The sequence below is a fragment of the Schistocerca nitens genome, chromosome 9, assembly GCF_023898315.1.
Source record: "Schistocerca nitens isolate TAMUIC-IGC-003100 chromosome 9, iqSchNite1.1, whole genome shotgun sequence".
NCBI lineage: Eukaryota > Metazoa > Arthropoda > Insecta > Orthoptera > Acrididae > Schistocerca > Schistocerca nitens.
The window spans coordinates 335,695,594-335,723,224 of NC_064622.1; the positions used below are offsets into that span (position 1 = coordinate 335,695,594).

Sequence of the window (27,631 nt, forward strand, 5' to 3'; positions counted from 1 at the left end):
GAGTTAGAAACTGTAAAAACTGAGTCTTACTGTGATTTAGCATCAAATTATTTTCAACAAGCCACGAACTTATTTCATGAACTAAATTATTTGTTACTGTTTCAATATTACACACAAGATCCTTCACTATCAAGCTGGTGTCATCAGCAAACAGAAATATTTTTGAATCACCTGTAATACTAGAAGGCATATCATTTATATAAATAAGAAACAGCAGTGGCCCCAGCACCGACCCTTGGGGAACGCCCCACTTAACAGTGCCCCATTGGGACTGAACATCACTACCACTCTCAATATTGCGGAGAATTACCCTCTGCTTTCTGTTCTTAAAGTAAGAGGCGAACCAATTGTAAGCTACTCCCCTTACTCCATAATGGTCCAACTTCTGCAGTAATATTTTGTGGTCAACACAGTCAAAAGCCTTCGTTAAATCAAAGAAAACACCTAGCGTTCGCAACCTTTTATTTAATCCGTCGAAAACCTCACAGAGAAAAGAGAATATAGCATTTTCAGTTGTTAAACCATTTCTAAAACCAAACTGAACATTTGACAGCAAATTATGTGAATTTAAATGCTCCAGTAACCTTGTATATACAACCTTCTCGATAACTTTAGCAAACACCGATGACATAGAAATAGGTCTAAAATTGTCAACATTATCAATGTCTCCCTTTTTATAAAGTGGCTTCACTACCGAGTATTTTAATCGATCAGGAAACCGACCACTCCTAAAGGAAAAGTTACAGATATGGCTAAGTACTGGGCTAACATACATAGAACAATACTTCAGTATTCTGCTAGATACCCCGTCATATCCATGAGAGTTCTTGGTCTTTAGTGATTTAATTATTAACTCAATCTCCCTCTTGTCAGTATCATGGAGGAGCATTTCAGGTAACAGTCTCGGAACACTTTTTTCTAAGAGCGCTATATGATTCCCTGTTGGAATTAGGTTTCTATTTAGTTCACCTGCTATATTCAGAAAGTGATTATTAAATACTGTACATATATGCGACTTATCAGTAACACGGACATTCCCACTACGCACTGATTCTATATCCTCGACCTGTCTCTGCAGACCAGCAACTTCCTTTACGACTGACCATATGGTTTTAATTTTATCCTGAGACTTAGCTATTCTATCTGCATACCACATACTTTTTGCCTTCCTAATAACATTTTTAAGCACCTTACAATACTGTTTGTAATGGGCTGCTGCATTTAGATTTTGACTGTTTCTAACGTTTTGATATAATTGCCACTTTGTTCTACAAGATATTCTTATCCCTCTAGTCAGCCACCCAGGCTGCCTGTTTGTGCTAGTACCCTGTTTTAAACGTTGTAACGGAAAGCAACTTTCAAAGAGCATGAGAAAGGTCTTTAGAAAAGCATTATATTTATCGTTTACTGTCTCAGCGCTATAAACATCTTGCCACTCTTGTTCCTTTATAAGGTTTACAAAGGTCTCTACAGCAACCGGATCAGCTTTCCTGAACAGCTGATGACTATATTTAACACGAGTTGCAGCATAAAAATCTTTTAAAGTTAAAATTTGCGCATCATGATCTGAAAGGCCATTCACCTTTTTTCTAACAGAATGCCCTTCTAGTAATGAGGAATGAACAAAAATGTTGTCTATGGTTGTTCTACTGTTCCCTTGCACTCTCGTTGGAAAGAATACGGTTTGCATAAGATTATATGAATTAAAGAGGTCTACCAGCATCCTCTTCCTTGCACAATCACTTATACAATTAATATTGAAGTCACCACATATAACTAACTTTTTGTATTTCCTATAAAGTGAACCAAGAACCTCCTCTAGCTTTAGCAAAAATGCTGTGAAATCGGAGTCTGGGGATCTATAAATAACAACAGTTACAAGTTTAACTCCGTTAAATTTAACCACACCTGCACAACATTCAAACACCTTTTCAGTGCAGTACTTTGAAACATCAATTGACTCAAATGCGATGCCGTTTTTCACATACATGGCTACTCCCCCACACCGCAAAGAGCTCCTCGAAAAGCAGCCAGCCAACCTGTATCCTGGTAAAGGAAGCCTCTGAATTATCTCCTTATTTAAGAAGTGTTCAGATATACCAATAATTTCATTCATTCATTGTGTTTTGTGGATTCTATCAAGAATGAGAGCTTACAGGACTGTGGAACCAGCCAAGGTACACTTGAATAAAAGACATGCAAGTCAAAGAAACTCAACTAAGTTTATTGCTTTAACAATAAACTACTACTATATATTTGATAGAATTTTCTCATTTTGAGCAAACTGAAGGGTGATCTATTTAATTATTAAATTTATCACTATATAAAGACCACACTGGATCTTACTTTCTGTTTGATATATGTACTACAGAATTATGAACAGTGAAGCAGTTCGCATATTTTGTACTATTTTTCTTTCACTTAAGGTTTTTTTATGGAAGGTGTCTGATAATTCGTTCACTTATTTAATTTTTAGACATTGTTTATTTTATAAACTCACAAAACACTTCTATTGGTGTTGCTTTCTTTGAATAAAAGACAGTATTTTGCTTTCAGGATGATGAACCACAAATTTTTTATGTTGAGGAAGAAGTGCCAAGTGGGACTGAGGTTGGCTATGTGGAAGCATTTGATGGAGATATTAATGAAAATGCGGAAATTGATTATCTTATCACTTGTGAGTTCACAATTCTTAGTAATTTATTCATGTTATGCCTTTTTGCACATATTTTCTGGTTTGAAAAATATGCAATTGTATAAGCATTTTGTGAGAATTAATAATCAGTCATGGTTAGAATATATTTTCTATCAAATTTAGCACTGAGTATTATAGGTAACATGGCTTTCTTCAGCCCCAGTTTTGCCAGTTATTTGCAGAGAAAGGAAAAAAAATGTTTCTCTAACTAAAGAACATTTAAAACTTTTTTCATATGGCACCCATTCAGCCAAGGACTTCATTTTTTAAATATTTATTCAATAAGCTGTGAAAATTGAAACAAAAATATTTGTAAATGAAAAGGAAGGCAGATGGGGGGGCTAGAGTTACCAATAAAAGTCACTTGAATTGCTTTTGCTACTGTACATTATAATGTTCCAGATAATTGAAGTAAGTTGGTTGTTAATGTCTTTTTATTTCATGTAACTTGTTTGCATAGTACTCATTAATGAAATTAAATTCACTACATTGTTACAGATGGCAATGAAGATGGACTGTTCAATATTAGTAGAACTACTGATAACAGAGGTTTGATTACTGTTGCTAAAAGGCTTGACAGAGAAGAGTCAGCAGATCATGTCCTTACTGTTAAATGCTTCAAAAGATCTCTGAGGCCTCAGAGCTTACGTAAACAGTACAACAGACAGGTAAAGTCACCATTTAATAGTAAATATATTTGATTGTGAACTGTATTTCATGAGTCAACAAGTTTTATGCTTTCGTTAAATGGAAAATGTGGTTCTGTTTACAATTAATAGGAACTGTTTTCCACATGGTAATGTGTATTCAAAATACATTAGGTTGTCACATGGTGAGATAACAAAGTATCATAGAAGTAATAGGTTTTGTGATGTATGAGAACTCTAGTGCACAACAGTGCCCTCTGTTACATATGCACGTTACCAGGGTTTCATTTCAGTGTATGAGGTAACTCTGAACACGTATCATATCTCTCTAACAACAAAGTAATAAGAAATTGTTTGTGCAATGTTTAGTTCTTCAAGTTTTGTCGAAAATAACCGTTCCAAAGGCTGTTTACTTGCTTGAAATACATATGTTTCATTTGAAATATTGGTCAGAAGCAGTGTCAAAAAATGGTTCAAATGGCTCTGAGCACCATGGGACTCAACTGCTGAGGTCATTAGTCCCCTAGAACTTAGAACTAGTTAAACCTAACCAACCTAAGGACATCACAAACATCCATGCCCGAGGCAGGATTCGAACCTGTGACCGTTGCGGTCTTGCGGTTCCAGACTGCAGCGCCTTTAACCGCATGGCCACTTCGGCCGGCGAAGCAGTGTCATTTTGGTGGGAGCATAGTATGTAGTATGTTGTCAACTCCCACAAATGAAATGATAAAGAGTCTAAAATCAAAAATGTCTGCAGGTGTGGATGAAGTGCCTGTGTCAATAATAAAAAAAAGTTGCCCAACAAATTATAAAGCCCCTGGTACATATTGCCAATTTGTCTTTCAGCGAAGGTGTGTTTCCTGAGAAGTTGAAAATCTCTAAGGTTAGACCTCTGTTTACAAAAGGAGATCCATACAAGGTAGAAAATTATAGACCAATATCCCTTCTCCAACCATTTTCAAAAATTATAGAGAAATTAATGAAAACCAGACTCATAAATTACTTAGATGCTCACAAACTTCTAAACTGCAATCAACATGGCTTTCGCTCGGGCCACAGCACAGAATCAGCTATCCATGCCTATACCAAAGAGATTATCAGGAGTCTCGACACTAAAAAATGTGTAGTGGGAATTAACTTAGATTTATCTAAAGCTTTTGATACAGTAAATCACAAAATTCTGTTAAACAAGATGGAGGCAATGGGTGTAAGGGGAGTTGTGAAGCAGTGGTTTGAATCTTACCTTCAAGATAGAACTCAGGTGGTAGAAATCATCGCAGAACATAAAAATCAGAAAATCAAGTGGGCCTCAGATGCAAAGAAATTGGAAATAGGTGTCCCACAGGGCAGTGTTCTTGGTCCCTTATTATTCTTGCTTTATATAAATGACATAAAAAATCCTAATATTTCTACCAAAATAATGTTGTTCGCAGATGACACTAGCATAATTATAAGTGATGATAAAAAATCATTAACTACCACAACTGATATAGTCCTGAAATATGTTCAACATTGGTTTAATGCTAATGAGTTAACACTTAATCTAAGTAAAACAAATTATATACAGTATGGCAAAGCAACTCAAGATATGGACCTCCAGTTAAAACTAATGGATAAGAAGATAGAGAGTGTACAGTCTACAAAGTTTTTGGGCATGCACATTGATCAAAACTTGAGCTGGAAAGACCATCTCAAGTATTTATCCCACAGGCTCAATTCGGCATGTTTTGCATTGAGGATATTATCTAGAGTATGCAGCGCAGGCTGTACTAGACTAGTGTATTTTGCTTACTTTCAGTCCATCGTGTCTTACGGCATAGTGTTCTGGGGTAAAACTAAATCAAGCTTCAAATTTCAGAAAAGAGCTATACGAATCATAACACATAGCTCTCCAACAAATTGTAGGCCCCTTTTCAAAGAACTGCAAATACTCACAATACCATCACTGTATATTTTTAAAAGCATTCTGTGTACAAGAGCACATATGAAAAATCTACATACAAATGAGGACTGCCATAATTATAATACTAGAACTCGTAAGAATTTGTATGTAGAAAGGGTAAGGACAATACAAACCCAAAAGCATATAAGTTATTTTGGAATAAAACTTTACAATGCTCTGCCAGTGTACATGAAGGAAATAATAGATGAAGTAAAATTTAAGACTGAGCTTAAAAATTACCTCTTAAGCAACACTTTCTATGACGTAGATGAGTACTTTGATTGTGTGTAAATTTATTGCCCAAAATTTTAAATTATATGTCTAAATTTGTACTTTTAAAAAAATGCCTTGAAAGTGATATTCCATTATTATGTCTGTAGTACTTGTACTAGTATGATAACTTTGTTGTGACAATTCCTACATCATGTAAATGATTTACAGGAAGATGATAAAATGAAATGAAAATGAAATGAAACATATCCTTTGTATATGGTGTTTTTTTGTAACAAAAATCTTGTGACTCATAATAAATGTTTTATTACACTAAAAATAATTTCTTGTTGTTAACTATTCTTCAGATTAACCATATATCAGCATTCTACTCTGTGTACAAAATTAATATTCCATCTTATGTGAAAGAAATGTGTTTTCCAGCCTCAGATTAAATAAGCCCACCTAATCCTTTACTGTTACTTTTGTATTTAGGATCCATCTGAGATGCAGGTGAAACTGAAAGTGGATGACATAGACGACAATAAACCAGTATTTTACCAAGACAATATTACTATTGGTATGTATCATACTTTCTTCACAATAAAAGTGATGTTTATAACGATTAGAACTTAGTGTTACTTAAACATAAATAGTTGACACACCCGATATTATCGATAGTATTTTTTGAAACTATTGATGTATCGATTAACTATCGATTGTTATGGGCAGGTATTTCAAATGAAAAATAGCTTTCTTAGAATTTTTATTGCTTAAAATACAACAATGCAATATATACAGATTTTTTAAAGTAAAAAGTAAGGTATTTCAATTTTCGTCCTTTAGTCTGTTGTTTAAAATACAACATTAAAAGATACATGTAAGGTATTTAAATTCTTCTCCTTTACTCTGTTGCATTTTTAAGTAATTATTTATCCATCCTTGGGGAAAACCCTGTTTGAAGGAACTGAAGTCACTGGACACCGCAAAAATTTAATGGCCATTACACACAACACACTATTAGATTTTGCACAATATTCTGATACACAAGCGCGCTTGTCTATTACACATTTTTCAAAATATTGATTTAGGTCAATTATGGAATCTTGTATAATGACATTGACATTGCACTGTTGCTAATTATCAAAAAATGTAGATAATCCAATTTAAAACTGTTAGATGTATCAGAAGACGTATTAGCACTGCTCATGGCTGCTTCTGTTTCAGGTATTATTCTTGTAGCTGATGCAGTGATAGCAGAATACTCTTTCTGAAGTACTTTGCAGCATTCTCTGCCTCTTGAAATGTCCTGAAACAAGTTTTTTAATCTTAAGATCCAATAATGTCACAAGCATATTAACAGCCAATGTTTTAAATGATTTCACTCTTTCATTGACTGATTTAATCAAGGAATCCAGAACACTTCAGCCTTCATTAGTTGTTAAGGTTATTTACAAGTCTGAAAACTTGGCAGCAATACCTCATATAAGAGGTATAATTAAGTAAGCAGTTACGTATGACTACCCTGAGATTGTTGTTGTTGCTACTTCAGAAGGTTCAAGAAGATCTATTATTTCTTGTATAGTTAAGTAATGTCCTGCTGCGAGAGTGGACAGTGCTTTTGAACTTTCATTGACTGCAACCTCAAGCTTGCTTCATACTTCCAAATTTTTTAAGCATGTGGCATGAGCTGATGAGCTGTTCCATTGAGTTGGCATCTCTTGTAAGTCTCGGTTCTTTTTTGTTTGCTCTTTATTGAACATTGCACTGTTTGTCACTGGCTAGTGTAGAGTTATGAAAGAAAGTCAAAATAGACTTTTGTTTTCAGTAAAATTTTGAAAACTGTTTTTGCTCTGAAACAATCTTGTACAGAGTGTACATAAAGTCTGGGAACACTTCCAATGTTTATTGCACAAGAACCAAACATTGTATCATACGTATGACATTTTGAAGAGAAGCCCTGAAAGTTTGTTTTCATGTATACCACCACAGTGTAGTTTGGTAATTTGCTGATAGTCAGGGCTAGTTGCAAACAGTGAGTTTTCTGTGTGTTGGAGTTCGAGAAAAACAAGTGTGCTACAGCTGTTCAACACATGTTTAGAACCAAGTACGGTAAGAAGCCACCAACAAGGAAGGCCATTTACCACTGGCACAACAAATTCATTACAATGGGTTGTGTGTTCCCGGCAAAGGGAACTGGACATCCCAGTGTGAGTGAAGTGCATGTGGAGCACATTCGAGACCCATTCATGAGTCCAAAGAAATCAGTGTGTTGTGCCCCAAGATGGCTCCGATCACAGTGTGGAAAGTCCTGCAACAGAAGCTGTGTATGAAGCCATTCAAATTGGAGCTAGTGCAGAAGCTCAATGATGACGACAAAGACAAGAGTTTTGAGTTTTGTTCACAGTTGCAACAATTGAATGAGGATGGATATGGCATTGTTGATTGCTTAATTTTTAGTGACAAAGCCACTTTTCACACTAATGGGGAAATGAACAGGCATAATTGTTGAATCTGGGGTACAAAGCATCCACATGAATGCATTGAATTTGAGCGTGATTCGCAAAAGGTAAAAGGTTTTTGGGCCTCGTCATGTCGAAAACTGTACTGGCCATTCTTCTTTGCCGAGAGCACTGTCACTGGATATCCCTACTTGGACATGTTGCAGCAATGGCTGATGCCTCAAATGCAATCAGATTCTCCGGTCTTCTTTCAGCGGGATGCGTCTCCATCCCATTTTCATCGTGAAGATCGTAGGTACCTGAACACGGAGCTGCAGCATCAATGGATCGGCCGTGCTACAGAAGGGGACAGCTGTTTCATGAAATGGTCTCCCTGATCACCATATCTCACTCCATGTGACTTTTCTCTGTGGGGACACATTAATGATCTGATGTATGTACCGCCTCTACCACGTAATGTGGCAGAGCTCCAGGAGGGAATACGGGAAGCGACTGCCACAGTTGATGATGCCATGCTGGGACAGGTGTGGCAAGAATTCGATTACTGTATTGACATCTGCCGGGTCACTCGTGGTTTGCATATCAAATGTTTGGGAGGGGAAAAAGAAAGAAAAAAAAAAACTTTGAGATTTTCTCTTCCAAATACAATATGTATGACATCTGTGCAATGTTTAGTTCTTGTGCAATGAATAATTAAAAGTGTTCCCAGACTTTATGTACACCCTGTGCAGTGGGAAAAACAGGGTAATGCTGAATCCTTAAGATTTAGGCAGCTTTTTTGTAATTGCAGCATTGTCTGTAACCGCTGCCACTGTCTTATCACAGATATTGTATTCTAGCAAGATTTGATTGATGACATGAAAAAAATGTAGTGTTAAAATAACCTGCCAATATGTCCAAAATTTTGCATAATATTGTCAAAAAATTTCTTTTTTTCAATGTCTTGTTATCTGAAAAATTACTTTTGTATGTAAAAAAATAATTCTCATAAAAATTGGGCCAATGTTTATTTGTCAATGTTACGCTGAGCTTCAGCATCTTAGAAGCAGTGGGAAAGTAGGAAGAGGAAGAGGAAGAAGAAGAGGAAGGTCACCATAAGGAATAGGAATGCAAGAGGGGAATTGCTGGTCTGTCACGCAATGCTGCTACTTTAGGTGTGTATACTTGCTGATGAACTACAGCAGATACAGTATAAACTGCACATAGGAATAACGAGATTGAAACTGCATTGAAGACATCAAGGGTGGCTTTTTCACTCATGTTTTTTCTCAGTTGAGTTGCCACTCAGGACAAAACAAAAGGGCCATCACTCTACTGCAGTGCTGCAGCTGCTACATTGCTGCAGTCAGCAGCACTTGTGAGCTTTCAGTGCTCTGTCAAATTGTACTCACTGTATCATATCTCTCATCTCATCATCATTTACATCCTCTTTCACTTCTAAAATATTGCCGTCAAGTTTGTCTCTCTCATACAGACCCTTCATATACTCCTTTCACCTTTCACCTTTCAGCTTTCTTTTCTTTGCTTAGGACTGGTTTTCTATCTGAGCTCTTGATATTCATACAGCTGCTCCTCCTTTCACCAATGATCTCCTTAAATTTCCTGTAGGCAGTATCTATTTTTCCCCTAGTGAAATATGCCATTTTTCAGTTTCTGTCAATCTCAAATTTTTTACATTTGTATTCCCTTTCAACTGCGTCATTTTCTGCTTTTTTATATTTCCTCTTTCATCAATTAAATTTGCTATCTCCTGTGTTATTCAAGGATTTCTACTAGACATTGTCTTTTTACCTATTTGATTCTCTGCTTCACTACTTCATCTCTTAAAGCTATTCATTCGTCTTAGTCATTTCCCTGTTGTGGTCAGCCATTGCCTACTGCTCCATCTGAGACACTCAACAATGTCTGATCTTTTCAAGTTATCCATTCCCATCTCCTCAATTTCCCACCTTTTTGCAGTTTACTCAGTTTTAATCTGTTGTTCCCAACCAGTAATTGTAGTCAGAGTCTACATCTGCCCTTTAAAACATTGTACAATTTAAAATCTGGTTCTGAAATCTCAATCTGAAACCTTGTGGTGCCTCTAGGTCTCTTCCATTTATACAGCCTTCTTTCGTGATTCTTAAACCAATTGTTAACAGTGATTAAATTATCAGAGTGTACACAACCCAGGACAATTGGGAGATCTGGGAAAAACCCAGGAATTTTTTCATCCGGGAGAAACCTGAGAATTTTTTAGAATTCCAGAACTTTTTTGTTGTTTCAGTTTTCAATTAAATTTTTGTAATTTTGGCTGGTAAGAATTGATACTCTAACAAAGGATTTTACTGTATCCCACTATTGCAGAATAATACTGCAACAATAAAACATGTCCAAGAGGAAAAAATGAAAATGAAACATAAATTGGAAAGGAAATGCGCCATATGCAACAACAAAAGACAGTGCTCATACAAACATCTGTCAACAGCATAATGTATCAAAGGCTTTAGGAAGACTATGCAATGCTTCATAACAACAAATTTCCTCCAATGAATGTGATGTCACAACTGTTTACATCGAGGTCTATAAGAAAGACAGGCCGTGGCGCATGTGTCATGAGGGTAGGCCTGAGCTCACTTGCTCGCTTTACTCAGCAGGCAAAATGCGTTTCTAAAACTGTTACCTCCCAACTGGGTGTGCATGTACTGATGAGAATTGCATCTTCTACTGTAATCTGCTGTTATGAACTCTTACTGGTTGCTAGCTGTTCAGAAAAATTTAAAATCAACTCTCCACATAAATGGTATAATGCCTTGTTTATAGCGTTTAGTCTCTACTGCATAGAGTCCTCATTTCATAGAAGATATGGCACCTTATGGAACTGATAGTCATTCTGGCATAATTTTAATTGTATTGTACCCCAGTAGAGCTGCAACAAATTATTAGTAGACCTACAGACTTTCTATTATTGTAGGGCTAATAACAGTAAAATTCCATAATAGTGGATTCCATTTGAAGATGCAATTCTCATTTGTGCATGTACACCTAGTTACGAGTTAACTGGTGTAGAAATGCAAATTGTTTGCTAAGTTGGGTGAGCTTGGCCTATCTTCATGATGTACGAGATGTGGCGTGTCTTTCTAGTTTACATTAGATTCGTTTTAGCAGTTACGAGCGGGCTCATGCACATGCACAGTTGAGTTGTGTATGAGGAGTACCTTCTCCCACTTCTAGCTACAGAAACATGGCTGTTTGCTGTGTAAGCGGTGCAGCAAGCAGCGAGAGACTACCTGGCAAAATTTTGCTGGCACACCCAATTTGCTAGATTCACACAAGTGCAGCAGGCCCGGATCTAGGAGGAGGGGGGGAGAGGGGGGGGGGGGCAAATCGAGGTACCAGACCTGGGTGGCAGTTTTGGGGAGGGGGGGTGGCAAATCGAGGTACCAGACCTGGGTGGCAGTTTTGGGGAGGGGGGGGGGGGATCTAATTCACATCCTTGAGGATAAAACCTTGTTTCACAAAGCAACTAGCATTTAGTGCACGTTGATCTATAGAATAATTCATATGATTTTTAAACACATCCTTGTTGATTTTTGAACACATTCTAAGCTGATTTCTGAATCAATCATAAGTTTATGCTTGAATCCGTGCATTGTGTACTTGATGTCTCTGTAAGGGGAATCCTCATTGCATCTAGAAATAAACTTTCCTGTAGACAAAAAGGGACGGGGGCTATATGAGCTGAGCAAAGTAAAGCCGAATGGATAAATGCCAATTGCTGTCTATGTGGTTGACTGGGTTTTGCGAATGATCAACGTTGTTATAATTACTAGCAAAATCCATAGATTCAGACTACCAGAGTGGGAATAAACAACTAACAGGAATAACATGTAAGAAAGGTTACGTATTATCTTCTCGGTGTATCCAAGAAAATTAGATTTTGACAGGAAATTTTTGGCCAGATCACTACACTAGTAAGTGTCAGTTTTAGTCTCCAGCTAGCAGCCATGTAAGTTCTATTCTGGAAGTAGCACAGAAAATGTGTTGTACAAATATGGTACAACACCTAACCAGTGAATAATAGCTGGATTACTAAACCGGTGATTCTGGCAAGGTTAGTGAAGTTAACTGGCGAATAAGTTTTGACAATGGCAGGAATGCTTACTGAATTAGTGATGACAAGATTGTTTGTTAGAATGAGGAAGGAGATGAAACGAGGACATCACACAAATTATGGAAGAATATTAACGATTCCAAATTTATATAAAAATTTCTTACTACTTCTTTTCGATATCATACTTGAAAAACTGGAGCATATGAATGAAATGTGAAACTATTTCCTAACTTAAAGATTTTTGCATATAGTGTGCCTAATAGGCATTCCATATTGGTACTTCGTGAATTATATTTGGTCGTGTTATAAAAATGACAATTTGTGCCAAAACAGTCTCACTTATTTGGTCTGTGTTACAATTTCTGCAATATTAGAAAGGCCTATTTTGTTATATCTAGCAGACAGTGACAAATTAGATGTAATCAGATCGAGAAACCATACCAGTCTTGGGTACATTTGTATTAACAGCTTTTTCAGTGTTAGACAATGACATTTCAATTTTTCATGTAGCAAAATGTTTGATGAACTTTGATGAGGTAATAGATTCTTTTGCAGAAAGGGGAGCATGCCATGTAAAGCTGTAGCATGATTATAGAAAAAAAAAGAAATGTGTACTGCCTTGCTTGTCTCTTGTCTTTACTGGTTTTCATATCAACACACACTCTGCTGCAGACTGAAAATCTCATTCTGGAAACATCCCCCAGGCTGTGGCTAAGCCATGTCTCCACAATATCCTTTCTTTCAGGAGTGGTAGTTCTACAAGGTTTGCAGGAGAGCTTCTGTAAAGTTTGGAATGTAGGAGACGAGGTACTGGTAGAAGTATAGCTGTGAGGACAGGGCGTGAGTTGTGCTTGGGTAGCTCAAATGGTAGAGCACTTGCCTGCGAAAGGCAAAGGTCCCGAGTTCGAGTCTCAGTCCGGCACACAGTTTTAATCTGCCAGGAAGTTTCATATCAGTGCACACTCCACTGCAGAGTGAAAAATCTCATTCTGGAAATGTCCCCCAGGCTGTGGCTAAGCTATGTCTTCACAATATCCTTTCTTTCAGCAATGCTAGTTCTGCAAGGTTTGCAGGAGAGCTTCTGTAAAGTTTGGAATGTAGGAGATGAGGTACTGGCAGAAGTAAAGCTATGAGGACGGGGTGTGAGTCGTGCTTGGGTAGCTCAGATGGTAGAGCACTTGCCTGCGAAAGGCAAAGGTCCCGAGTTCGAGTCTCGGTCCGGCACACAGTTTTAATCTGCGAGGAAGTGAAATTAGATATGTTTGTCAAAATGCTGAATATACTTTAATCTCTAGTTGTTAGTCATTCAAACCATTTTGTATAGTATTCGGAGCATTTTTTTCTCACTGTTGGTCCCGGATTATGGCAAGAAGAGAATGTGACATTATTTCCTATATATTTCAGGTGTACGGCTGAATGTGCCCATTGATACTTCCTTATTGACACTAGAGGCAACAGATGCTGATGCAACAGCTGATCCTTTCAGCTACATGCTGGTTAACACAACATTCTTCTCATTTGCACCATCTAGACTAGATGTTGTCAGCACACAAACAGATGGAAATGCAACATTTCGGTTAGATGAGAAGACAGGAGAACTTCGAACATTTGGAAGCATGTTGGATTTTGTGGATGGCTATTTTGAGCTTCATGTTATCGCCAATAATAGCCTTCGAGAGGACTGGTTGGCTGAAGCAAGGGTGAAGGTAATAATTTCTTATTGTCTGTTTTCCATATAATTCTGTGTTGATGTGGCATTCTGTAAGCTCTAGCTATGTACTCAGTCATGTAACAGAAATTTCATGAATTAGTGCAGTGCATTCCTTTCTTTAAAAGGGACATATTGTGCTAATTAAGTTTCTTCTTTCAGTAATAAAACTATTTAGTTGGTAGGGCATGTAATTTGACTTTATTTCTTTTAGATAAAGAATATACCACAGTTTCAGCCTAGTTTGAGGCACTCATTCAGTTGCTTATTCATGCATCATATTCTATATGTCCTATAATGAAGGAGAAACTTCACAGGCATGGAATGAGTGAAAGAAATCATTAAAAAAGAGAAGCAACAGTTAGAGAGTAATTGTGTACACTATAGTTATGGTTAACTGTTACTAACTTACTACGTACTATTTGTGGACCTGCCCTGATAGCCTGGCATTTAAGGTGCCCTCTTCCAGAACCAGAAAGATGCTCCAGCTCTGGATTGAATCTGCCAGGTGGATTAACGATGAAAACTGTTGTGCTGGCTAGTTTGGATGTGGTTTTTAGGCAATTTTCTATATCCAACTGGGTAAATACCAGGGTGGTTTCCACATTCTGCCTCAGTTAGACAAGTTGCAAACATTAGAAAATGTTCTCACACTTGCACATAAGATAACACTAGATGCAGACAGATGAGGAACACAAATTACTTCCTGGGGAGATGTGATGGTGTCAGGAAGGGCATCCAGCTACGCGTTACCACTAACGCTGCCAAATTCAACATAAGTGATGACCCTGTGGAGACACAGGATAAGGCCAGGAAGAAAAAGATGATAATGTTTGTGCTTACTCATACTAAAATAAATACAGAAAAATTAGCTGAAGCAGTACTGCTTTGGAAATAGATCCTGCTTCTCCCGTTATACTAAGTAGCTGCTATTTGTAATCTAGTATCTGCTTTGTATTTACATGAGAAAACACAGAACTGCACACTAGGCACAACAGAAGTGCAAATCATTTAGAAAAATCACAAATTTTGCTCTTGTTCAGACTAGAGAATGATCAATGGACCATGGATCCATGTTTTCGTGTAACAACGTACTCGCACTCTAATCTCATGGTAACAGTATAACCATAATAAATAAACTGCTACCTTTGTAACAAGTCTAAAAAATTGTTCCTGCATTATTTAGTCTGGTGTTAGCTTAGTGCCACTGCTTTGCTCATGTAGACTGTATGGGCTGCAGAGATTTTTTTGGTTTCATTTAACCAAATTTTTCTGTTGTTCACAAATTGTAGCACTTTCTAAGCATTTCATGCCAATTAAGGAGATATAAGCATGGTCTTTTCTGAATGTACTTTTGACCAAAAAGCAGTTCTCATAGTTGGGGTCCAAAGTTTTTGTTAATCATGCCTTTTAAATTCTTGTGGAAATTTTCCATAGCAACTTTCATCACCTAACAAATATTGCTTTATATTCCACCTACAAGGGAAATACCAGGTTTCATAAATTTAGCTTTAAATGTTTTTTAATGTAATGAAATATTCATGCCCTGTTGCACACTCTTAGAGGTTGAATTTCCAGAAACACTGAAACATGTATTTTTTTATCTTTAACTGAGAAGTCAAATAACAGTTGTCATAGATGTAGCCTTACAAATCCGTTAGTAATTCTTTAGTAATTACTTATTTTCAAAAAAACTTTCACCCACTATTTTACTGCCCTTACTGGTTGAATTTCAAAAAAAGCTAAAACACCTATTTTTTATTTGCTGACTGAGAAACCAAATACCAGCTTTCATAGCTCATGCTGCAAAATTCCCTTAATAGCAACATACTTTCAAAAAGCCTTTCATCTCCTATTTCACCCTCTTAGGAGTGGAATTTTGGACAATTCCTTCTTAACAATGCCTACAATATAAGATCCACCTAACTTCAAGATTCTATCCTCAGTGGTTTGGGCTGTGTGAGAGTCAGCGAATCAGTCTGCCCTATTTCTTCCCCTTTGGAGTTGACTTTTGAAAAACAGTGATGGAAGTATTTTTTTTCATCTATGACCAAGAAGCCAAACACCAGTCTTCATAGATGTAGCTTTAAAAATTCTTTCACAATGAAAAATTTCACCTCCTCCTCTTAGGAGTTGAATTTAAAAAATGGTTACATGTATATGTTTTATTTCTAATAGAATACAAATTTCATAGATTTAGCTTGAAAAATGCTTGCACAATGAGATATTTCCATAAAAACTTTTATCCCCTATTTCACCCTCATATGGGTTGAATTTCCAAAAACAGTTAAACAAGTGTTTTCTTATTTCTAACTGAGAAGCAAAATTTAAATGTTCATAGATTTAGCTTTGAAAATGCTTTCATAATAAAATATTTTCATACAAAATCTCATCCCCCTGTTTCACTCCCTTAGAAGTTCAGTTTCTAAAAACACTGAAACACATATTTTTTATTTGTAACCAAGAAGTGTCATGATGATCTCTCCATTGGCAAAAGATTCCGGAATAGTCCCCCATTCAGATCTCTGGGAGGGGACTGCCAAGGGCGAGGTTACCATGAGAAAAAGATTGAATAATCAACGAAAGGATAACGTTCTACGAGTCGGGGTGTGTAATGTCAGAAGCTTGAACGTGGTAGGGAAACTAGAAAATCTGAAAAGGGAAATGCAAAGGATCAATCTAGATATAGTAGGGGTCAGTGAAGTGAAGTGGAAGGAAGACAAGGATTTCTGGTCAGATGAGTATCGGGTAATATCAACAGCAGCAGAAAATGGTATAAGAGGTGTAGGATTCGTTATGAATAGGAAGGTAGGGCAGAGGGTGTGTTACTGTGAACAGTTCAGTGATCCGGTTGTTCTAATCAGAATCAACAGCAGACCAACACCGACAACGATAGTTCAGGTATACATGCCGACGTCGCAAGCTGAAGATGAACAGATAGAGAAAGTGTATGAGGATATTGAAAGGGTAATGCAGTATGTAAAGGGGGACGAAAATCTAATAGTCATGGGCGACTGGAATGCAGTTGTAGGGGAAGGAGTAGAAGAAAAGGTTACAGGAGAATATGGGCTTGGGACAAGGAATGATAGAGGAGAAAGACTAATTGAGTTCTGTAACAAGTTTCAGCTAGTAATAGTGAATACCCTGTTCAAGAATCACAAGAGGAGGAGGTATACTTGGAAAAGGCCGGGAGATACGGGAAGATTTCAATTAGATTACATCATGCTCAGACAGAGATTCCGAAATCAGATACTGGATTGTAAGGCTTACCCAGGAGCAGATATAGACTCAGATCACTATATATTAGTGATGAAGAGTAGGCTGAAGTTCAAGACATTAGTCAGGAAGAATCAATACGCAAAGAAGTGGGATACGGAAGTACTAAGGAATGACGAGATACGTTTGAAGTTCTCTAACGCTATAGATACAGCAATAAGGAATAGCGGAGTAGGCAGTACAGTTGAAGAGGAATGGACATCTCTAAAAAGGGCCATCACAGAAGTTGGGAAGGTAAACATAGGTACAAAGAAGGTAGCTGCAAAGAAACCATGGGTAACAGAAGAAATACTTCAGTTGATTGATGAAAGGAGGAAGTACAAACATGTTCCGGGAAAATCAGGAATACAGAAATACAAGTCGCTGAGGAATGAAATAAATAGGAAGTGCAGGGAAGCTAAGACGAAATGGCTGCAGGAAAAATGTGAAGACATCGAAAAAGATATGATTGTCGGAAGGACAGACTCAGCATACAGGAAAGTCAAAACAACCTTTGGTGACATTAAAAGTAACGGTGGTAACATTAAGAGTGCAACGGGAGTTTTACTGTTAAATGCAGAGGAGAGAGCAGATAGGTGGAAAGAATACATTGAAATCCTCTATGAGTGTGAAGATTTGTCTGATGTGATAGAAGAAGAAACAGGAGTCAATTTAGAAGAGATAGGGGATTCAGTATTAGAATCGGAATTTAAAAGAGCTTTGGAGGACTTATGGTCAAATAAGACAGAAGGGATAGATAACATTCCATCAGAATTTCTAAAATCATTGGGGGAAGTGGCAACAAAACGACTATTCACGTTGGTGTGTAGAATATATGAGTCTGGTGATATACCATCTGACTTTCGGAAAAGCATCATCCACACAATTCCGAAGACGGAAAGAGCTGACAAGTGTGAGAATTATCGCACAATCAGCTTAACAGCTCATGCATCGAAGCTGCTTACAAGAATAATATACAGAAGAATGGAAAAGAAAAATGAGAATGCGCTAGGTGACAATCAGTTTGACTTTAGGAAAAGTAAAGGGACGAGAGAGGCTATTCTGACGTTACGGCTAATAATGGAAGCAAGGCTAAAGAAAAATCAAGACACTTTCATAGGATTTGTCGACCTGGAAAAAGCGTTCGACAACATAAAATGGTGCAAGCTGTTCGAGACCCTGAAAAAAGTAGGGGTAAGCTATAGGGAGAGACGGGTCATATACAATATGTACAACAACCAAGAGGGAATAATAAGAGTGGACGATCAAGAACGAAGTGCTCGTATTAAGAAGGGTGTAAGACAAGGCTGTAGCCTTTTGCCCCTACTCTTCAATCTGTACATTGAGGAAGCAATGATGGAAATAAAAGAAAGGTTCAGGAGCGGAGTTAAAATACAAGGTGAAAGGATATCAATGATACAATTCGCTGATGACATTGCTATCCTGAGTGAAAGTGAAGAAGAATTAAATGATGTGCTGAATGGAATGAACAGTCTAATGAGTACACAGTATGGTTTGAGAGTAAATCGGAGAAAGACGAAGGTAATGAGAAGTAGTAGAAATGAGAACAGTGAGAAACTTAACATCAGGATTGATGGTCATGAAGTCAATGAAGTTAAGGAATTCTGCTACCTAGGCAGTAAAATAACCAATGACGGACGGAGCAAGGACATCAAAAGCAGACTCGCTATGGCAAAAAAGGCATTTCTGGACAAGAGAAGTCCACTAATATCAGATACCGGCCTTAATTTGAGGGAGAAATTTCTGAGGATGTACGTCTGGAGTACAGCATTGTATGGTAGTGAAACATGGACTGTGGGAAAACTGGAACAGAAGAGAATCGAAGCATTTGAGATGTGGTGCTATAGACGAATGTTGAAAATTAGGTGGACTGATAAGGTAAGGAATGAGGAGGTTCTATGCAGAATCGGAGAGGAAAGGAATATGTGGAAAACACTGATAAGGAGAAGGGACAGGATGATAGGACATCTGCTAAGACATGAGGGAATGACTTCCATGGTACTAGAGGGAGCTGTAGAGGGCAAAAACTGTAGAGGAAGACAGAGATTGGAATACGTCAAGCAAATAATTGAGGACGTAGGTTGCAAGTGCTACTCTGAAATGAAGAGGTTAGCACAGGAAAGGAATTCGTGGCGGGCCGCATCAAACCAGTCAGTAGACTGATGACCAAAAAAACAAGAAGTCAAATACCAATGTTCATATATGTAGCTTTAAAACTACTTTAGTAGTTCTTTCTTTAATAATGATATGTTTTCTATAAAAGCTTTCACCTCTCTTTTACCCCAATAGAGTTAAATTTCCAAAAATGCTATAACATGTGTTTCTTTATTTGTGACCGAGAAAGCAAATACCAACTTTTTGCAGGTCTAGCTTCAAAATTGCCTTAATATAAACATTTTTTTTAAAAGAAACTTTCATCCTCTATTTCATTCCATTAGTGTTGCAATTTCAAAAAATCTGGTCTTAAATGACAATCCCATCTTAAAATAATATCCATTCCTTCTCCAGATTTCAAGTTTCTATCCTGAATGGTTTGAACTGGGTGATTGTGAGTCAACCAGTCAGTCAGGACATTGCCTTTTATGTATAGAAATTGCAGAGAGAGTTTTGTTTCTTTCTACACTTGCACCATTTCCCCCATTGTTATTGGAGTTAGATGAGCCACCAACTTTAGGTCAAACTCAGACAGACAGTATAAAGAAAATGACTGGACAGATACTGCCAGTTCCTCTTATAAAAGCATAGACAGAGGCAAAACCAACTTGCTTCATCAGAATATAGAGGTTAAAAACAAAAAGGTTGTTAATTTAAACAATGGAAACTCCAGGTTGGATTATTAACAAGGTACAAAAAGATAGTGTGCTACTTACCTTAGTGATGACACATTAAGGTGCAGACGGCACAAATAAGCCTTTAGCTACAGCTTTCATCAGAAAAAGAAAGAGAAACAAACGCCATTTATGCACACAAGCAAGCATACCTCAAGCACATATGACTGCCAGTTCTGGCAGCTTGGACCAGAATGTAGCTTTCATGTGTAATGGAAGCAGCAATCTGGAGGGGGTAGGGAAGGGAAAGGGATAGCAGTGTACGGGTGGGGGGAGAGAGGAGTGCTGTCTGGCAGTGTGTGTAGGGATTAGACAGCCAACAGGAACAGCATAAGAAGGTTGTGGGGCAGGAGGTGGAAAATGGATGAAAAGGAGAGAAGCGGAGAAAGACGGGTGGGTGCATTGGCAGAGGGTTGCAAATAAAGAGGGTGGGATACAAGAATGGGGAGGAGATGATAGGACAGAGGGGGAGGAAACTGTTTGCTGTATGGTGTGGGGATAGTTACTCTGGCCTCAACCTATCACACTACCTTGTTCCCACACCCTCTACACAACAGTTTCCATCCCTTCTGTCCTATCACCTCCTCCCCTCTGCCAACGCACCCACCTGTCTTCCTTTTCTCCTCTCCTTTTTACTCATTTTCCCCACCTCCCTGTCCCATGACCTCCTGACACTGTGCCTGTTGGCAGTCTAGTTCCTGCACACTGTGCCAGACAGTGTTCCTCCTCCCCCCACCTGTACACTGCTATCCATCCCCCTTTCCTGCCCCCCTCCATATTGCTGCTTCCATTACACGTGAAAGTTGCATTCTGGTCTGACCTGCTGGAGTTGTTGATCATGTTTGCATGAGGTATATTTGCTTGTGTGAATGAATGGTGTGTGTTTCTCTTTCATTTTCTGACAAAAGGTGTGTGCAATTTAATTGTGCCTGTCCACAAAAGTTCATGTGGGATGGATAATATCCCCAATGAGTACCTAAAAAGTTGTGGTGCTGTATGTAATATGTAATGTTCTTCATAATTTATGTAATGCATCATTAATTCAGGTGTTCTCCCTCACATATTGAAATATGACATTGTTAGGCCTCCCTACAAGAATATTGACTCCATAACTAGTGCCCTTTGTCACCCCTTATATGATTTTCTAAATTTTTTGAGAAGGTAATGTCTTCAAGGCTTGTCACATACCTGTGTAGTAATTGGATGGTTAGCCAATCACAGTCTTGAGTTTCAAAAGGACCACTCTACTGAATCAGCTATTTATACATTCACTAAGAACATTATAAAACCTTTAAATGATAAAATATCAGCTGTTGAGACCTTCTGTGACTTGCCAAAAGCATTTGACTGCAAAATATTCTAATAAGGGAGCTAAGTTTTTGTGGAATATGTAGTTCAGCATGTGCCTGATTTTGTTCTTATTTAAGAAAGAGAATGCAGGATTGTTGGGTTATTTTTTGGGAAGGCGAAGAGAATGCATGGAATGCAAAGAAAGATACCACATTATCTACACAGAAAGAAATTACATTGGGAGTCTGCAGGGTTCAATCACTGGCCCACTACAGTTCTTGCTGTGTGTTAGTGACCTGCCATTCTATTTTAATCAGGGAACAGAATTAGTCCTGTTTGTAGATGATAAAGCTTTGTCTTGAAAATGATCAATAAAGCATTAACGGAGAAAAATTTCCCACATCCTATTAACCTAGTGTACCAATAAGAAATAATAAACAAGGTAGAAAGTTCTTAGCTGTGCATATTGATGAACAGGTGAACATTTAAACAGGAAAAAATGATGTAGTGGACCTGGTAAAACGTTTAGGTTTGGCTGCTTTTACCATTAGAATAGCTGCCAGCTTTTGGGATACAGAAGTCAGTAAATCAACATATTTTACATATTTTCATTCATTGATGTTTTATGGGATAATGTCCTATTGTAACTCCTCACTTAAGCAAAAAGAACTGTGTCTGTATATGTGTGGATGGATATGTGTGTGTGTGCGAGTGTATACCTGTCCTTTTTTCCCCCTAAGGTAAGTCTTTCCGCTCCCGGGATTGGAATGACTCCTTACCCTCTCCCTTAAAACCCACATCTTTCGTCTTTCCCTCTCCTTCCCTCTTTCCTGATGACACAACAGTTTGTTGCGAAAGCTTGAATTTTGTGTGTGTGTTTGTGTTTGTTTGTGTGTCTATCGACCTGCCAGCGCTTTCGTTCGGTAAGTCACATCATCTTTGTTTTTAGATATAAAAGGAAGTAATTAGAATCATATGTGAGTTCACCTCTTGCAGGCATCTTTTTAGGTAGTTGGGGATATAACCACAGCCTCATAGTATATTATTCAGTTATGAAATTTGTTATCAACAGCCCCCCTGAGTTTGAGAGTAACAGAGGCAGTCACAAGTGCAACACTAGGAGGAAAAGTGGCCTGTGTTACCCTGCAATGAATATATCTTTAGCACATAAAGGGGTGAAATATGCAACTATGAAACTGTGTGACTATCGAGTCATAGAAATCGATTGTCTGACAGATAGCATGTTTTCAAATATAGATTAAATATGTTTCTCCTTACCAACTCCTTCTATACCACAGAGGAATTCTTGTGTAGCAATAGTCATTTTTAAAGAAATGAAAGCTATAAATAGCCAGCATGCCACCATATAATTTTTTTGTCTTTATGTACATATGTTTTGTTGGTACATTCTACATCAATAACTTTATTAGAAATTTGATCTGTGGAACAAGTAACAAACAAAGAAACAAACAAACATCTGTTACTGAAATTTATCTTTGTTAAAGTTACACGTATTCCAATTTGATTAACTTTTCCCTGTGGGAGAACCTTCGGTGGTTGTTTTTGGAAGTAACAAGTGAAAACATCAGTGGCAGTATGCTTAAATAGCCTATTTCTTTACACAGCTGCTGGCAAAAAGCAGAAATCTAAGTTTAGATGATGGATCATAATAAATTTTTATTTGTCAGTACATATTTGTGAAACTCTCGACACATTCCGTATTGCTGATCCTGTCTTTCATTTATCTCCTACATCAAACAACTGATACAAAATTTGTCAACATGCTACCAAAACAGACTAGACTCACAAATAAAAACAGATTATACATACGCAGAGCACGCATTCTGCGTTATGGAAACACAATGACCACACTTTGAATTTTTTAAATTATACATTTCTTCTTTAGTTCAGTGAGTGAGCACTTCTTGGGACCTTTTCACCTGACAGGTTATATGTAACTCTTTCAAATCATCTGATGATGACTTGGTAATGAGTCAAAACAGCTAATGATACCATTCATGTGATCTGAGACTGACACACATAATTTAACTAATAAAATGTAGTATTCATACATATAAGTTCTCTGGCAGAATTCAGGCCTAAACTACCTCATTTACAAGAACACCAACCTCAGCAAACAGTATGTGGTAGCCCTCACTAAATGCTTTGTGTACTCGTCTTTGCTTAGTGTCATGTGTTGCCTGTTGTTTTCTTTTCTTATTTTCAAATTAGAGACAACATACTTGGGTTTGGGCAAGACTCCCATGACACCAGAAAGGATCGGTAATTGCTATGACCATATGTAAGTTCTGCTTTTGCAGAAACACAGATCAGACCACAGGTGTAACACACACACACACACACACACACACACACCAGTTTGCTTCCATACACATGCGCTCCACCAGAGGGTTATGAGTATTATATGTGTGCTGGAATTGCAGGAGACAGTCTTGTAGGTCTGTATCTGCTCCCAGCTCATATTACAAGATTTTATTCTGAATCTACCTAGAACAACTGGCTTATTCAGTAGATGTTCCTAACACATAGGTATTTTATAAGTATGTCATGTTATCCTGCAAAGCCACTTTACACAATCCCAAAGTTTTTGAAAGAGTACAACAGTTGTCTTATTTTCTTATTTTCAAATTAGAGATAAATCCAATTCATAACAGGTTTTGGGTATGACTCCTACAACACCAGAGAGGACTGGCAATTCCTGTGCTCGTATGCAATTCAGTGAGTGCCTGTGCATGTATGGGTAGATGGCAGTGGAAATTATTTTGAGCACTGGTTATGGATTTCTGAATAGAGAACTAATTACAAAAGGATTTGTTACATGTATTTTTAGGGACTTATCATCTCAGTTTGGTGTGAAGAATCTCCCCCAAAATGTGTAAAAGTTTATCTAATAGATCCTATATATGTCAGTTTCAATTTTAGGTACACAAAACATTCTAACAGTTTCAACACAGTTTGTAGACAATTGGCACAAAGCATATCTTGCAGGTATATTGCATTTTCTCGAGATCAGTGCCCTTCAGATTCAGTAACTTTAGCATACTCAGTAAGGTGAATCAAATTTTCAGATTTCTGTTAGTACTCCAGTCCTTTCAGACTCCAGATAAGATTGCCCCTTGATGCTGGTCTATGAATCTTAAAAAAAGTATCACCTACAGTTTGCTCATAACAAAGTTTGACCACTTTCCATTTTCAAAACTTTTTTAAGCTTATGTTACAAACAGTACAAACACATATTGTAATGCAATCCAGCGACAGGGATTTGTTTGCTCTCTCATGAACACTTGACTTGATTTTATATTTTGTCTCCTACAAACACTTTGACTATAGTTTGGAATAGTAATGCCATAAAACCACACTGTCATGGGCAGACAGCTTTCTTACTTTTTTTCTATCTACAAACAGTAAATTTCAGTCTATGTTACATAGAAGTAAGCAGCGACGTGAAAGAATATTTCCAATATTGCCTTAGCCTTTGATCTTGGTTGCTCTACACTCAGTGCTGTATGTCATTGACAGTGTATGTGGACACAAGCTACTGAGATAACTATTTGTGACCCTCTCTTGAGATTAGTTTTATAGAGCACAATGACAAATTAAAATTGGCAGCATAACAAGGCAAAACTGGCATAAAAAAGGCAGAAAACTGCTAACATTGATAGCTGTAAATTTCTTAATATTTACAAAATTAAGTTTAGCCTGACCAAGTAAAGTGTGTCATGTGTAATAGTGACACAACTGAATTGCATTATACACTAGGAAGGAAACAGATTGTGTTGTTTGCATATCCAAGAATATGAGACTTGGAACAGAAAACATAATCCTTGCTTCCTCCACGGTTGACAAGAAATCAAAACACCAAGAAACAAAAATACCATTTTATCATCCTGCATCTCAATTAATTTCAAAGTTACTATTGCCTTTACAAACACACACTCTCACTGGCCACGCACACTGTCAGATAAGAGGCACATGATCATCTTGAATCTCCTGTATGTTGTACTGTGTTTCAGTGAAGATATAAAAATGAGTGTATTACATAAGTAATGAAGTCAAACAACATGGTAATTTAAAGTTCAAGAGAAAACTTCTCTTTGTTTTTCAGATATTTGTAGTTCGAGATCGTGATCTTCTGAGATTTGTCTTCACTCGGCCACCTACAGTGATACGTCGACTTCTACCTGAGTTCCAGCGAGCTGTCGAAAAAGCTCTTTTGCTTCCAGTCAGTCTGAATGTGTATGATACACAGTTCTACAGCAAGGATGATGGAAGCCTGGATTTTGGCAGTACAAGGTATATTTTGTAGGCCGTAAATCATCCTGCTAATAGAATGAAAGGTTATTCACCATTCTATATTTCTTTACAGGTTTTATCTTGTATGTAGTTTCAATCCACCATAGTGCGTGAAAATTGACAGTGAGAATAACAAATTGTAATTTACAATCTGTTGAATACACCAGTCTCATTATTATTTTGTTGGGTGCAGGTTTTCTATGTGTTCTGACCTGGTTTCACACTTTCAGTTATTAATCTCACTTTCTTTTTCTGTTCTCTGTAAGTGATGTGTCTTTCATGTCAGTCAGTTATGAACAACTTCTTTTTATCATTGGCATATGGTACATGTGGGATCTTACCCAACCCAGGTTCCATCAACCTAACATTTTATACATGTGTGATTGTTAATCTTATATCTTATATTATATTAGCTGAATAGTCTGTCCTTGTCATCATCAAGTATTATTCAATTAGGTTTTTTCACTATCATGACTTAAAGAAACATATAAGTAAAGTCATATTTTAAGTGCTATTCCTAAATTTCATATTTCTGATTACAGTTCTTGCTTCCAACTAGTGGGAAAAGAGAGTTATGATCTAAAAGATATGGAGTCATTACTACGAGACTCTGGCAATTCTGACCTTGATAAAGTGTACAGTGACTTTGGAGTTCAGGCAGTGCAGGTGAGATGAGCAACTACTCTGTAGATGTATTGTTCCTTTCATGAAAAGACAATGACCTGTCATAGATGTTACTTAAAATGTAAAGTTAATTTTCATTTTCAGTTATTACAATGTTTAGCAGATATTTATAGCAGGACAGACAAAGCACCTCCTCGTTGTAATTTTTGAGAGTTATATGGCAGTTGAAAGTTCTGGCAGAACTGAATAAATTTAAAGTAGAGGCAGCAACAAACCAAACAGTGGAAGTGTTGAGTCATTGTGACTGGCACATAAACAGGAGTGAAAATTTTGCTGCCTTTCGGAAAAATCCTTTGTTGAGCCTCTCTCTCTCTCTCTCTCTCTCTCTCCCTCCCTCCCTCCCTCCCTCCCTCCCACCCCTACCCCTACCCCTTCCCCTCCCTCCGTTCCCCACTCCTGGTCCCTATCTCCTGTGTGGTTACAACCGAGCCATATCTGCAAAATCAGTATATTACACCTACCACAGCACACAGCACTGACTTTTTACCATTGTGCCTGGAAATAAGGAACATCCTATCCACACTCCTTCCCAAGCACTCTCCTAAAATGGTATTATGCTGTCCACTGTCTATGCAATATCCTTGCCCATCCTTATGTCACATCCAGTCCCAATCTCTTGCGACATGGGCTCTATCCTTGTGGAACACCCAGGTGCAAAATCTGTCGAATTCACCTACCCAGCACATCCTGCTTCTGTCCAGTCAGAGGGTTATACTATCCTGTCAGAGGCAGGGGCACTTGTGAAAGCAGTTGTGTCATATACCAATTATGCTGCAGTTTTTGCGCAGCATTTTATTTGAGCATGACCACCAACCACCTGCCTCCCGACTGAATGACCACTACCCAACTGTGCCCAAGAACAGAGCAGACCACTCAGTGGCAGAATGTGTTACTGACCACAACATACTAGGTTCTAAATAGCTACTTTAGAACCCATGACATCTTGGGAGTTGTCCTCACAACACATCCTTCATTCTCATAATCCTGAACTCCTGATGCCTCTACTATTTGGTGAGTTGTTATTTTTATTTCTAAATTTTTATATTATTTATTCATTACATTATAACCGCTCTCAAGTTTTTCTGTTAACAGTAATTACTCCCATATAGAAAACAGTTTGTTGTGTTTTCCTATCAAGCCTTTAATGTAATTTGGGATTTGGTTATTACATCAGTTCTTGACAATGTCCTGTTCTTTGTATTTGTTTTCATACAAAGGATTACAAGAAAATCTTAATGCTTTGATTACAATTGAGTCAGTAAGTAAAGATAAATTATACTGAATACACAACATATCTCTAAATATCTGTTTATATAGTCCCCAAATTGTATTTATGAGACAGCATAGTGACATTGAGTGTATAAATTTTACAACCAATGGTTTACTTGTTTCATTATTGTATGCTGCTATGCACATTAATTATACTTTCATCCAAACATTCTCATATTTATGAAACTTTATCTTTTGTGCCTTAATTTA

General features: G+C 37.5%; 1 protein-coding gene across 1 annotated transcript in view; it reads left to right on the forward strand.

Annotated features, from left to right (window-relative positions):
* The window catches only part of LOC126203300 (cadherin-23), a 420,699-nt gene that overhangs the window by 379,002 nt on the left and 14,066 nt on the right, over nt 1-27,631 (forward strand). Inside the window, exons 23-28 of the mRNA XM_049937557.1 lie at nt 2,557-2,677; nt 3,194-3,363; nt 5,993-6,077; nt 13,457-13,758; nt 25,281-25,468; nt 26,011-26,134. Coding sequence (XP_049793514.1) covers nt 2,557-2,677; nt 3,194-3,363; nt 5,993-6,077; nt 13,457-13,758; nt 25,281-25,468; nt 26,011-26,134 — 990 coding nt within the window. The remainder of the gene's footprint in view (nt 1-2,556; nt 2,678-3,193; nt 3,364-5,992; nt 6,078-13,456; nt 13,759-25,280; nt 25,469-26,010; nt 26,135-27,631) is intronic.